Source organism: Ochotona princeps, chromosome 24 (genome assembly GCF_030435755.1).
Source record: "Ochotona princeps isolate mOchPri1 chromosome 24, mOchPri1.hap1, whole genome shotgun sequence".
Taxonomy (NCBI): domain Eukaryota; kingdom Metazoa; phylum Chordata; class Mammalia; order Lagomorpha; family Ochotonidae; genus Ochotona; species Ochotona princeps.
Window position 1 is genome coordinate 16,325,343 of NC_080855.1, and position 12,943 is coordinate 16,338,285.

Here is a 12,943-nt window from a genome sequence, read left to right on the forward strand (position 1 = left end):
AAAAATACAAATCAGTATTAACTGGGACATGAAGCATGTTTGCATGAATGTGATTGCTGCTTGGCACCTGCTCCAGCACAGAGTCTGTACGGCCACATGCCGTGACAATTCCTTTCTCCCTGCTCTGTTGACATCACTACAGGATAAGTATTGCTTTGCCTGCTCTGGGCTTGAGTACATTGTCATCACAGTGTCAGCTCCCTGTATTTCTTCATTATTACTATTTGGCAACACTTGATAATAAAGTTGCCATCTAGACAATTGATGAGATTCCTCCCCTTACCCCACCATGTTTACAAAATAAAAAGTTTTTTTTTAATTTCTATAAAGAATTCATAAACACTGAAGACTCCGTTGTACTCTGAGCTTTGTGCCCTAGTGCTTGTTCTACTTTGGCTGACTGCTTGACCATCACCAGTTACTTGGGGAAGGAAACAGGAAAGGAGGTTTCAAGATTTGAAGGTAATTGGAACTGTTCTTAGAGGAAGCAAAGGAAGAGAAATGTAGGTTAGGGTATCAGCTAGTAACCTGGGGAGCAGAGGACTGTTCAACTTCTGTGTAGAAAACAGTGTTATTCGAAGTGTGTTCCATGCACTAGGACCTGTTACAGTCCAGTGTGCAATAGTCATGGAAATACAGAGTTTAGAAACTGTACATAAGTACCCGTGCTGCACGAGCCTGACTAGTGACTCTCTGTGCTTACCAAGCCGACATGCTACACGTGTCGTGCACAGTAGAAGCACATGCTGGTCTACAGATTAGAAATGTTTAAAGCTTTCCCTTAGTCACAGGCCCTTAGAGAAACAAAGGCTTGTGGAACTGTCTAAGAAAAGTACATGGTGATCAGAAGTGTCTTTGTTAAAGCACTGGACCCTATTCCTCAGGTGATAAGACTGTGCACTCCACCTCGGGTGGTCCCTAGCATACAGAGCGTCCATCGTAAATGCACACTGACTCCCAGTGAGTTCATGGGGTTTTTGTCGTTGTTTGTTTGAAAAGATTTATTTGAAATTCGGAGTTAGTGGAAGAGAGCGATCTTCCATATACTGGTTCACTCCTTAGATGGCCGCAGCAACAGCACTGGGCAAGGTAGGAGTCAGGAGTTTCATCCAGGCCTTGCACGTGGAAGGCAGAGACCCATCCTGTACTGTTTAGCAGGAAGGAGGGTGAGAAGAGGAGCAGCACAAACCAGTGCCCTTGTGGGATGCTGGCAGAGCTGATAGTGGCTTAACATGATGTGCTGCAACGCTGGCCCTAAGTGGGTTGTTTTTCTTTTTTTAGTAATTCCTTTATATCAGTAAAATGTTAACATAGCATTAAAATAAAGTGTTCAAATTCTGAGTTCTTAGTCCTAGTGATTCTTGTATTTCTTAACCCAGGACTCAAACCAGTGCCAGCGCTGCAGACAAATGCTTATCTGGCTGTGCCACAGTGACAGCCCCACTCCTCCATTTAATAATGAGTTTTTCCCAATATCTTTAAAAATCACATGAATTAGTACAATGCTTTTGATAAAGATTTGTATTCACTAGCAGAAAGACTTGAAATACCTGAACCACAGCATCTAAAAAAAAAAACTAAATAAAAAGACATAAGTAGCCATTGAGGAGCAATAGATGCCCAAGAGCTTTAGAAGATGCGCTAACTTGTCATTTAGGAATCGGTGATCTGGTTGATGTCTAGAACGCTTGTCTAGAGCCTGCAGAGCTGCAGTCTGTCTGCCCCGGCTTGTAAAGCTCGTTGTTTAGACGAGCATTGATTGATTCTGTGACTAAAAAGTAAACTGGAAGTATATTGTGAAAAATGAAAAAAGAGGAAAGAGAAAAGAAAGGAAGTACTATATTCTTGGAATTAAATCTGAAATTTAGGATAAGCTTTTAAAAACTTTGTTTTGTTTTGGTACTCTACATACTAGCTACAGCCAGTCAGAGAAACGTGATTTTTGCCTTTTTGAGTCTGGCTCGTTTCCCTAAATATAAAGGTCTCCAGTTCCATTTTGTTGCAAAGCATAGGATTTCATCCTTACTGTGGCTGGATACATATCTGCACACCACATTTTCTGTATTCTTATCACCTGCTGGACCTCGGAGCTGCTGCACTTGTGAACTGAGCTGTTATAAATGTGGTACAGACATATCTTTCATGTGCCGATTGGATCTCCTTTGGGTATATTCCCAAGAGTGAAATGGCTTCAACTTATGGTTGGTCTATTTTCAGACTTCTGAGAAATCTCCAGATATCCCTCCGCCATGATTGGACCTAGTTTTCAGTATATATTTTTTAAATGATGCAATGAAGGACTTTTTTCTGTACATATGTGTGTGTGTGAATAAAATGAAGACATTCTGAGGGATACTCTCTGCCTTCACAGACAATGCTATTTCTTTTTAACAGGAAAAAAATCTCATTTCACCATTTCCCCTTAGAAATTGATCTATAGTCATGTGATATTCTATAGTGGTATTTATTACGTGAAAAAATGAGAAGAATACAGACCAAACACATATTCTGCTTTAAAAAAAAAAAATAGGGTGCCCTTAGAGAAAAGCTTTAGGTGTAACCTGTCCTGCCATTTTTCTCCTAGCTTCACCCAGCCCCTGTGGATTTGGAACTGTAGATAGGGGTTTGCTGTGTGAAGGAACTGTTACAAAACAGTGAGATGTGACCACTGACCAGATCTTCTCTGCATCTCCTTGTTGAGAATTATAAGAGATGCACATCTCAGTGCTGAGTAGCTTATTAGCATTTGTTCATATATGATGCATTACTTTTACATCTTTGCATAATTGAAATAGTGCCCTATTGTAACTACTCTCTGGTTTTTCTTTACTGAAGTACAGCAGCGTCTCAGTGAAGAATCTTTTGGCCAGTGGGCTTCTAGGCTTATGTTCTCCCTGCTGAGTTTGTCTGTAGGTCCCTTGAGCCGTATTTGCTCATGCTCTGGCTCCCTGAAGCATTTCTTGGCTTGTAAAGTTTTCTCACGCTCATTAAATATCTGTGTTTGGGGTTGTGGGGACATCAACTTGATTTACTGTCCATTCTTTATCTTTTGGGTGTAGAGACACATAAACACTGGGAAGCAGATTTACAGCGCAAGTAACTTAATCACATCATTTGAAGTTAAATGTCACTTCTGACGAGACATTTGACAGTGAGCCAGATGACAGTGATACAGCACATAGGGTAGGGAGCAAAGGGGGACCTGCTGGAAAGCAGCGTGTGACAACAGTGGGTTTCTCTTACAGTCTCTGTCTCTGATTAAATCTAAAGAGATGTGGGGCTCAGCCAGACAGCTGCCCTGTGGAAGGGGTGGCTGTGCAGGCAGAGGAAGCCTCTGTACAGCTTGGACTGAAGTGATGGCATGGTGGGGTGTGCAAGGTGGCTGTGAAATGGGTAGCGGATTATGGGAGACCAGCTTCTCATGCTAGGAGAGGGAGCTGCAAATGTAGAAGAGGGAAGTGAGAGTGAGCTGGTGTCACTGGGGCAGGATTGGAAGCATCAGGAAGCACTCCTGATTTCCATAAGGATTTTTTAATGCAGTATGTTTGACTATAGTTATATATTTCCATTTGCTAATACTCAGAGATGTCAGAGTGTGTGTACACATGTAAGTTCACGGGTATCTCCTGCGGCTCTGACTACAGGAGAAGGTGGGAACAGTGATGCTCTGTGTTAGCATGTCCAGCAGTCACACTTTGGTGCCTGGAGTGGGCAGGTGCAAGATGAGCCCGTAATGGCTTGTGCCACAGACAGAGTACCGGCGGATTGATAGGGCCATGAAAAGAGACTGGGAGTCCCAAATCTGAGGTGATTTGAACATCAGAATAAATAACAATTGTAACACATTATTAGCCCATTGAATAAAAGAGGAAATATGAGTCTTTGTTAATATAAACAGGTAGATAAAATCCTCTCTGACAGTGTGTTAATATTAAATGTTGATGCAGATGGTTCCAACTTACAACAGTTTAAATTAAGATGTTTTAATTTTATGATGAGGTCAAAGGTGATACACTTTCCGAAGGAAGTAAAAACTGACCTTCAGGTTTTGAATTCTTGCTCTTTCCCTGGGTAGCTTGTTCTCCTGCCAGATCTGCCTCTAACAAGCTCTGTAACTGGTCAAGGTGTGTAAATGTAATGTGCAAATCATCAGGGTAACAAGGATTTGGGGGAATTAAGGAAGTAAACTGTATTGAATGATCTGACTTACGGAGTGCCCTCAACTTCCAGGATTCCTTTCAAAGTGCAGGCAGCAGGCTCAGAGATGCCGCAGAAGGGCTGAGGGGATTTGGGCGTGATAAGCTGGGGGCTGCTGTGCAGAGGTTTGGGCGACCCAGGATGAGCTTAAGTTGCTTTAACAGGGCTTTCAGTTGACAAGAAGCATGTCAAGTGTTGTGTAATAGTGTCCTCCAGAGACACTGGGGAAGAGAGAGCGCGCTGGCCTCTGAACCAGGCCCATCAGTGTGGTTGGGGAGAACTACAGAGCTGCTTCTGGCTGGGAACACGTGAGCCTTTCTTTATCTCAAAAGAGGGTCTTGTTGGGTGCACAATTAAAGTGAATCAGCATGCTTTCTTCTGTCGAGAAAATATGCCTCCTCCCAGTTGACGTGGGTCAGATTAATGGTGCTCTGTTGTTGAGCTAGGACTTATCTAGAATTCTGCCACCAGAAATTTTCCTGGTGCTCATTCTTCTGCTCTGATTCACTGACTCAGTCGTACGATGTGTGTGCTTGGAACTCGTACAGTCCCATTACCCTGCTGGATGGTGGTTACAAACCAGGGATCAGTGCGTGTGCCCTGGAAACGGAGTCTGCAGCTGACTGCTCAAACTGCCATGGCGGGAGTTAGAGCGACTCTTTGCAAAGAAGCAGCTTTCAACCATTTTTAAAAATTGGATTGCTGGGGCTACAGATGCGTTTGGTGCCTTAGGAAACGGGCTGCCTCCACCTTTTCCTGGAGTTACCAAGCCTGCAGGTTGAACAGCACATCGTGCGACCTGAAGGAGAGGTGCCTGTTGTTCAGGGCTCCTGTGAAATGAAACTTGGGCTGGCCTGCTTGTCCTGAAGTAGAGGCTCTGCCGTTACTAAAAGGGCAGAGACTTGCCTTTTAAAAAATCATGATGAAGTTGACTATTGGCCCACTAGTGGCAACAAAGGAAAACTGCTGCTGTGGTCTGAATTGCTGGAGAGGGCTGCAGTTTCATAGTGTGTCTCCTGTTGCAGAGTGTGTGGGCTGCACCAGGGAGAGCCCCATGCAGGGAGAAGCACCCTGCATGGTAACTCTGGAGGCGATGCCCGTGTCTTCCTCCAGATGTGCTGCAGGCATGTTTATTAAGTGCAGTGCCTCTGCTTGAGTCAGATGCCCTGGACAGCGTCTGTTTAGCTGGGGAACTTAATGAGGAATGGTGGTGCTTGGCTGACGGAAAGAAAGTATTTCCACAGCCTGGGGCTGTGTTTATAGAGCTCCCGAGAGGGACCACAGGCAGCAATTTGTCTCCTTAGGTATCAGCCGAGACTTCTCTTTTAACAACTAGAGGATTTATTTTTAACTGCTTGACTCAGTGCTTGTCAGATGATTCGGACCATCAAACTGCAGATGGAAGAAGCCGCCGCTCGCGCGTGCGGGGGAAGCTGCAGCGGCAAGGGGAAGAGGGGGATGGCTGGGAAAAGGGGAGGGATTTGAGAATCGTGCCTCCGAGGCCCTGCCTCCCCGTGTGGGAAGAGTCCAGGGCTTCCAGCAGCAGGAGTGTGTCTGCAGGTCAGGCTGGGGAGGAAGGCTGATGGCGGCCTCCAGCAGCTGGCAGACGTGATTGCCAGGTGGCAGGGGTGCTGTGAGGAGCTGCCCAGGAGCCACGGAGCGGGCTGCCTGGAGCTCTGCCTCTGCTCGGCCAGCGCTTTTCCTGCTTGATGCCGCCTGTGTCCGCAAGGCTTTCACCATGATCGATAGCTCCAAGAAGCAGCAGCAGGGCTTCCCAGAGATCCTAACCGCTGGGGACTTCGAGCCGTTAAAAGAAAAGGAATGCCTTGAGGGAAGCAACCAGAAAAGTCTCAAGGAAGGTCAGTGTGTCTGTGGACTAAAGGCCAACTGCCAACTTCCTTTGCCTGTCAGCCAGGCTGAGCGCTGTCTGTGGGCTTACCGTTCTGTGTCTGCGTTCCCCCGTCCACTCCTCGGCTGCACCTTCTTCGCCTGAGAGCTTGTGTGGTTCTCTGTAGCTGTTACTAAAGATTCAGTACGTGACACAACTTGGGGGGGGATGTTGCATAATTAAAATGGTAAAGGGACTTACGCCTTTCCACATTCTGGTAAAATCTATCTAAATTTATTTTGTATGTTTTCTCAAACTTTTTTTATTTGCATCCCCACTCCCTTTGGAGAGGCCATTTCCTTTTCAGTATTAGAACACTGGTTTTTTTGCATGTGCAAGCACATAATTCCAGGAAAATTGATTTTTTTCAAATCATCCTGTTTAACCAGGAAGATAGCAAGCCCTTAATTTAAGCCTAAAGTGATGGGCTAGTTTGTTAGAATGCTTATTGCATCTTTTTACATTTTAAAAATGACACTTTTTTTGAGCAAGTGAAGCATAAGGATACTGTCAGTACTGTTAGTGCCAGCGGCACAGGCACCTGGCTGACCTCCGCACGGTGCTGCCGGCGGCTGGATGGCGCTGCCTCCTGCCCCCGCTCACTTACTTGTGGCGCTAGTCTTCCTGTAGTAGCTGCAGCTCTAGGGCCGTGCTTTGAAATATTCAGAGTCTACAGAGAACAAGGTTTTCCCAAATGTGAGTCGTGAGGGTCATCTCTTCCAAGGCCTGTTGAATATGAGAAATGGTCTTCTAGATCTCTTTCGAAGGCAAAAGAGCAAATAGCCGCAGTAACACGTTTTCCTTTCCCTGCTCTGAGCTCCTGCGGTCATCCACTCACTCCCCCTCACAGGTTCTTGATCATCTGAAAATGTATGTAGGATTAATTCCCTAAGCAGCACCTTAAGCTTCTTCTCTCTCAGATGTTTAGAATATGATAATGTGGTAAGAGATTGTTACAAATTTAAAAGATTAGAAGAAACAATAGTGGGGTTTGCTGGAGTTGAGCTACTTTTGGGTATGAATAGAAAAAACCACCTAGATCAAAACAAATGACACCCAGTGGGGTATTGGTAACTGTTGCTAGGAGCCGGACAATAGGATTGCCTGGGCTTGTACACAGCCTGCCTTCCTCTGGGTTCCTCTGACCAGCTGGCCCGCTGAGTTCTTAGAGCACAGTTCTGGAGACTGTAGTTGAAGGAAAAGTCTAACGTTTATCCATTTATCATATGTCAAATGCTAACTCCTGTTAATATCATGCATTTAAAGCAGTTTTTGGTACTGCTTGGATACCTGATGAAGCAGAGGAAAATGGATCAGGAGAGATGAAAAGATCACACGGCATCAGAATATGTTTAAGGAACATGGAAAGCAAGGTTTGAATATATAAAGACAGGAATTAAGCATATGAACGGGGCCAGCAAAGCAAGAGTGAGAGCGTAGGTCCTTTTGCTGGTGAGTTGTGGCTGTGCTGTAGATGTGTGCGGATGTCACAGAAGCAGAGGTGTGCACTGTGACTGCAGCTGGCGGGGCTCTGGAGGCCCGGGTGGGCCAGGCGGCCTCAGCACTCCCTCTCCTCATCTGCACAATGGGAGGAAACGACACCTATCCAGAGTGTCAGTCCTTTGTTAATGTTTCCTTCTGTGTAGAACTGGAGATCCTGTGTCTATTCACAAAATAGAATAGTGACCTATGTGCTTTGTTGTGTAAATTCAAAGTTTTAAAGAGTCAGGGAGAGGATTTTAAGGTTTCACATCCTCCCAGCAGAAATGATTGAACAGTAAAGTTCTCGTCGTCTCAGTTGCCATGCACTTGATTTTGCTTTATATCTCATGCTTGCTACTTATTTTCTGCAACCCATTGGGTTAATTGTGAAACAGGAAGGGTGATCTGCTACCTCCAAGCAGATGACACTGAAAGCATCCCATCTGGATCTTATCAGCACGGGGAAAACGCAGAAATACATAGAACACTTTTTAAAATTTGGAATATTGTGAAAATAGTTTGACAGTGGCCAGCTTCTGTGGTGGCGGTCAGCAGATGGTGAATTTCATCAGCTTTAGGTATTGAGTCATCCCGTCGGTGTATTAATCCATGCGGTGGCAGCACCTTTCATTTATCAACCTAAAATGTCATAGTGTTTCATTAGATTTATTGCTGTTTTGTCAAAAAACGCAACTGCAAAAGTACTTCAGAAAGTTAATGAAAAGCAGAATTAAAAGATAGGTTTAAGTCACTACAAAAGAATTCAAGCCTGGGTCCTAAAACGGTCTTAAGCAGGGTCTTCAAAAATTCATGAAAAGGCATATTGTAAGAAAACTACCCATGGATTTCAAATTTATAGCAGAAAATAAGCTTATCATTTACTTCCATGTTACCATTACTTTTAAAGCACCTTCATATATAAATATTATTAATGCCTAATATTTCTGCTTCATGTATTAGGACAACTTATTAAAAATATTCTATTTTGGTTTTTACTCATTCTTGGCAAAGTTGAATCTGGTTTGAAAATGAAGCCTTTGGAATTTTCTTTTGTAATGTCAAAATGATGTATTTCTCGGTAGTGAAGGAGGGATGAACTCTGGTCCGTTTGATCCCAGTCGGTCGCAGACACAGGTATGGTCTGGTGCTCCTGACGTGTGTTTGCGCTAAGACATTGGGACTCTCCCTTGCTGACTTTCCTGCTTGTGTTGGGGATTTCAGAATTCCTGTGATGTTGGTGTGGACCATTGGCTGAAAACATTACGGAGAAAGAACAGACTTTGTAAGCAAGTAACTGTAGGATTAAGGAATTTGTGTCATATAAAAACAAACAAAAAAAATTAAGTAGTGCCTTGTAAAACTTGAAAAGTTCTAAATGCAGATCTCCTCTGAATAGCTGTTGTCACATTGCAGGGAACTGTCTGGGTCATAAAGTAGATCACCTCCCAATTTTGTTAATGCTTAGATAAACTTTTTGGTAAATGTCAGCCAATGTGCTATGTGAGATAATTTAATTATTTCTTGCTCTCAGAATAGCAAATATATGATGGAATCCTCCTGAGAAACTCAAAACAGAATTCTCCTTCAAGTTAGTTTCTTTTATCAAAGCAGCCATTGGGAAGCTCAACTTTTAACTTGTCTACGCAAGGCTTCATTTTCTCTTAGCCCAGCACACAGGAGATTTAATTTAATATCTGCAACTATAGCTAAAAAGGATATTATAAACCACTCTGACTTGGCAGCTGAAGAATTGGTAATTACAAATTTTCAGGAAAAAGTAAAATGAATTAGGGTGATTTAATTCAGGTAAGTGTTTAATAGGAGTCATTATAGAGATAAATGAATCATAAAACCAGTGCTACTAGCTGACTGCGTCTCATATTTATCAAGGGCAAAATGGCAAGCAGATGGAGTTAAAGAGGATTAAATGATGTTCACTGTTATTTATTTAAAGATTTATTTATTTATCTGAAAGACGGAATTATATATAGAGAGAAGCAGATCTTCTGTGCAGTGATTTATTACCCAGATGGCCACTATGGCTGGGACTGGGTCCGACTGAGGCCAGAAGCTTCTTCCTGGTCTCCGTCGTGGCTGCAGGGGTCCAGGTGCTTGGGCCATCTTCCACTGCTTTCCCAGGCCATTACCAGAGTGCTGAATTGAAAGAGGAGCAACTGGGACACAAATGGGTGCACCGTGTGGGATGCCAGCGTTGCAGCTGGCAGCTTTTACCCATATGCCAAGGCACTGTTCCCAGTGTTCTTTTTAAAAATCTCTAATAGTGAAAATCAAATACCACAGAGAGAAAAATAAATTTGTGTTAATTATTTTCAATAAAATTGCTGTTACTGAATCCCCAACACATAATGTTGTTTTTTTTTTTTATTGTTAACAATCTTTACATAGTTAATTACGGTGTAAAGGTTTAGGGGCTATAGGGATGTGGGTAAGCTTTTTATGTCCATATTGTTTCCTTCATGTATCTGAGGTAAAGGGGGATATTAAGGGAGAAGCCCCACCCAGTTTCCCACCCGCCCAAAGTCCCGGATTTGGTGCATGCTCTGAGATACCTGCCCAAGTGGTTGTAATAGTTCTCCAGTTGTGAATTGCTGCCACTCTCGCCACTCCCAGCTCGATGATGTCATTGAAGAATCCATTGATTGTTATAGTCCATCATAGAGTCTTCATCCGCCCAGTATTTCGCTGCCCAACATATGGCTGAGGTGGTTGATTGACTTGTTCTGTCCTCTGTCTTTTCTTGGCTAGGGTTCTGAGTCCAGCAGTTCGGTTGGGGAGATCTGCAAAGAAACTTTGAGGTATTCCCAGACCAGATTCCCGTATGTTCTAGTAAGCACAGGGCTCGGCACAGTCCATCTCCACGATCAGCTGGTGATTGCAATTGCTGGGTTGGTTCTGCTCTCAGTCCTGACTTGCACTGGAACCAATGGGTGTTGTAGTCCAGCCTGGTTCTGTCCAGCACGTACTCGGCCCTTTTATCAACTAGTGGGAGCTGTAGCCCAGTGGGGGCGACCCACAATAACCCCCTCGAGCCCCGCCTCCCACCCTGGCCTGCCAATGTGCATAGCTGACTAGTCCAATCTATCCCGCATCCCATTTGGCTTCTATATCTATCAATGGGTATTAAAGCTTAGTTCCTTCTAACCTACTCAACTATCTAGCCCTCACGGATGTTGCTAAGTGCCTCTCCATCTAGCCACCCCAGCCCTCGTCCTAGTTCTGATGTCCTCCCATGGAAGTAGTGACCCAAGAGGGGGGAAGCCACCACTTCCTTAGTCTGGTCTGTCCCCATCCCTGCCCATGCTATCTAGTGGGAGTAGCTGTCCCCCCGCTGGCTCTGCCCTCTCTCTTCCTGGTTCTCACGTGTGCTGGTTGGGTGCTGCATTCAAATCCAGTACAGGTAACCTCACCTTGGCTTTCCGTCTTGTGCACTGGTTTTTGTTGCGACCAAACCCGGCCCGACCCACACCCCGTTCTGGCGCCTGGGTTTGCCAGTGGACGACGTGAACCGTTTCAGCCTGGTCCACCCCTGACCAACACATAATGTTTTAAGCATGCAAAGGGAATTTCTTTTTAAAGACATGCCAGCCCAGTGTGAGCTGCGGGCTGTCTGAGGCAGCTCCCCTCCAGGAAGTGACCCAGGGGTTTGGCCTCTTAGTGCTGTGGTGGCAGCCGTGGAGATGTGGTAGGGCCACACTCCCACTTCAGCCACAGCAGAGTAATAGCAGCTAACATGAAGTGTGTGAGAGTTAAGGTAGGTTGCCAGGGAAACAGTGTGTTAGAACCTATCTATAGTAGATTTACTTAGGAAGAAAACATTTGAGATATTCTGAATAATGTAAGAAGCTAAATAAAAAAATACCTGTCCCACAGTGCCAGCACATACTTAAATGATGGAAGTTATCTCATGCCTGCACTGTCCATCAGCCGCATAAGGCTGTTTATGCTTAAAGTCATTCACATGAAATAGAATTCCTAAAAGATTTGCAACATGGCCACATTAATCCCATTTCAGCTCTCTGGTCACCACGTAGGCCTGGCAACACTGCATTGTCACAGAACACACTGCTCTGCACTCTCCTCCCTTCACCCCAGCTGAGGCCTGGAGCCTCAACATCTCAGTGCCATTTCTGAAGGAAACCACTCACAGCTGTCAGCTGAGAAAAGTGCTCTCCCTCCTGTGCATGCCCGGTGACATCATCCATACCTTTTTATTGCATCCCCTTAGGTGTTGCCAACTGTACACCTGTTTTTCACTCCAGGGCTTGTCTGTCCTCACTGTGGGAACACGGTGGTTCTTGAAGATACAATTGTTCTTTGTCTTTTTCTGTCCTTCACTGCCAGTGTCCTGCGTCTGCTAGACATATTAGCATGCAGTAAGTACTCAAGAGTGCTCCTCCTGCACTTTCTTAAAAGTTGCATTCATTTGAAAAAGTTAGAGAGTGAGCAAGGGAGAGGCAGAGATTGTCTATCCGTTGATTCAGTCCCCAGATGGCCACAACAGCCAGCACTGGGCCAGGCACTTTGTCTCCCCCATAAGTACAGAAACCCAAGTACTTGGGCCGTTTTCCACTGCTTTCTCAAGCACGTCAATGGGGAACTGAATGGGAAGTGGAGCAGTCAGACTGGTGTCACAGGTAGTTGCTTAAAATGCCATGCAGCCAACCCCACCGCTCCTGCCTTCCTGAAGGCACTATTCAGATATAATTTATAATTCAGCGATAAGTTAGCAGCTCAGCTGTACCCTAATGCTGGGGTGCTACGGGTGTTGCTGAATGTAGCAAGCCGGCCTGATCTGCAGAGAATGACCTGACTCCTGTGCGGTAGCTACAGTTGTGATGCGGTGTCTGCTTCCTCTCAGCGGCCAGCCCAGCAGCTCCTCCTTCTCTGGTTTGCTGCAGCAAGGAGTCTTTGTGTAGGCAACGAAGTGGTGGAGTGCTTTGATGGAGCTCCGATTCTCCCGGTGATGCAAGCCGAAATCTGCTGAGCCGTGGTGAGGGAAACCATACCAAGCAGGCAATTCAAATAGGGTTGCAAAGTGCGTGGATTTCACAATGTCTGGTTTTATATTTTTTAAGGATTTTTCTTTGTTTTCTGACAACCTTCTCCTAATTGGAAGTGTTGTGTAAGTGAATTAGCACAAAATTTGTGCTTTTAAAATGTTAATTTGAAAAGATACAGCCCTTACAATAAATTCAAGTAGGGTATAGATGGAAAAGATAAGATTCCTCTTCCCAGAGAGAATATATTTTTAAATGGATGCCTGCTACTTTGGAAGTGAAATTATGTAATTAAATGTTTAGTGGAAGGAATTTTATTTAGCTGAAGTGTGAGTGCTTCCCCAGAGCAGCATACTGC

At 44.6% G+C, this 12,943-nt stretch overlaps 1 protein-coding gene across 2 annotated transcripts in view; it reads left to right on the forward strand.

The window, feature by feature from the left end:
• MRTFB (myocardin related transcription factor B) overlaps positions 1-12,943 on the forward strand; it is a 90,411-nt gene that overhangs the window by 26,337 nt on the left and 51,131 nt on the right. The window contains exon 1 of one of the 2 annotated variants that reach the window (XM_036492800.2): positions 5,763-6,056. The exons of the other annotated variant lie outside the window; for it this stretch is intronic. Coding sequence (XP_036348693.2) covers positions 5,936-6,056 — 121 coding nt within the window. The 5' untranslated portion in view covers positions 5,763-5,935. Of the gene's footprint in view, positions 1-5,762; positions 6,057-12,943 lie in introns of those variants that run through there. 2 annotated transcript variants of the gene reach the window in all.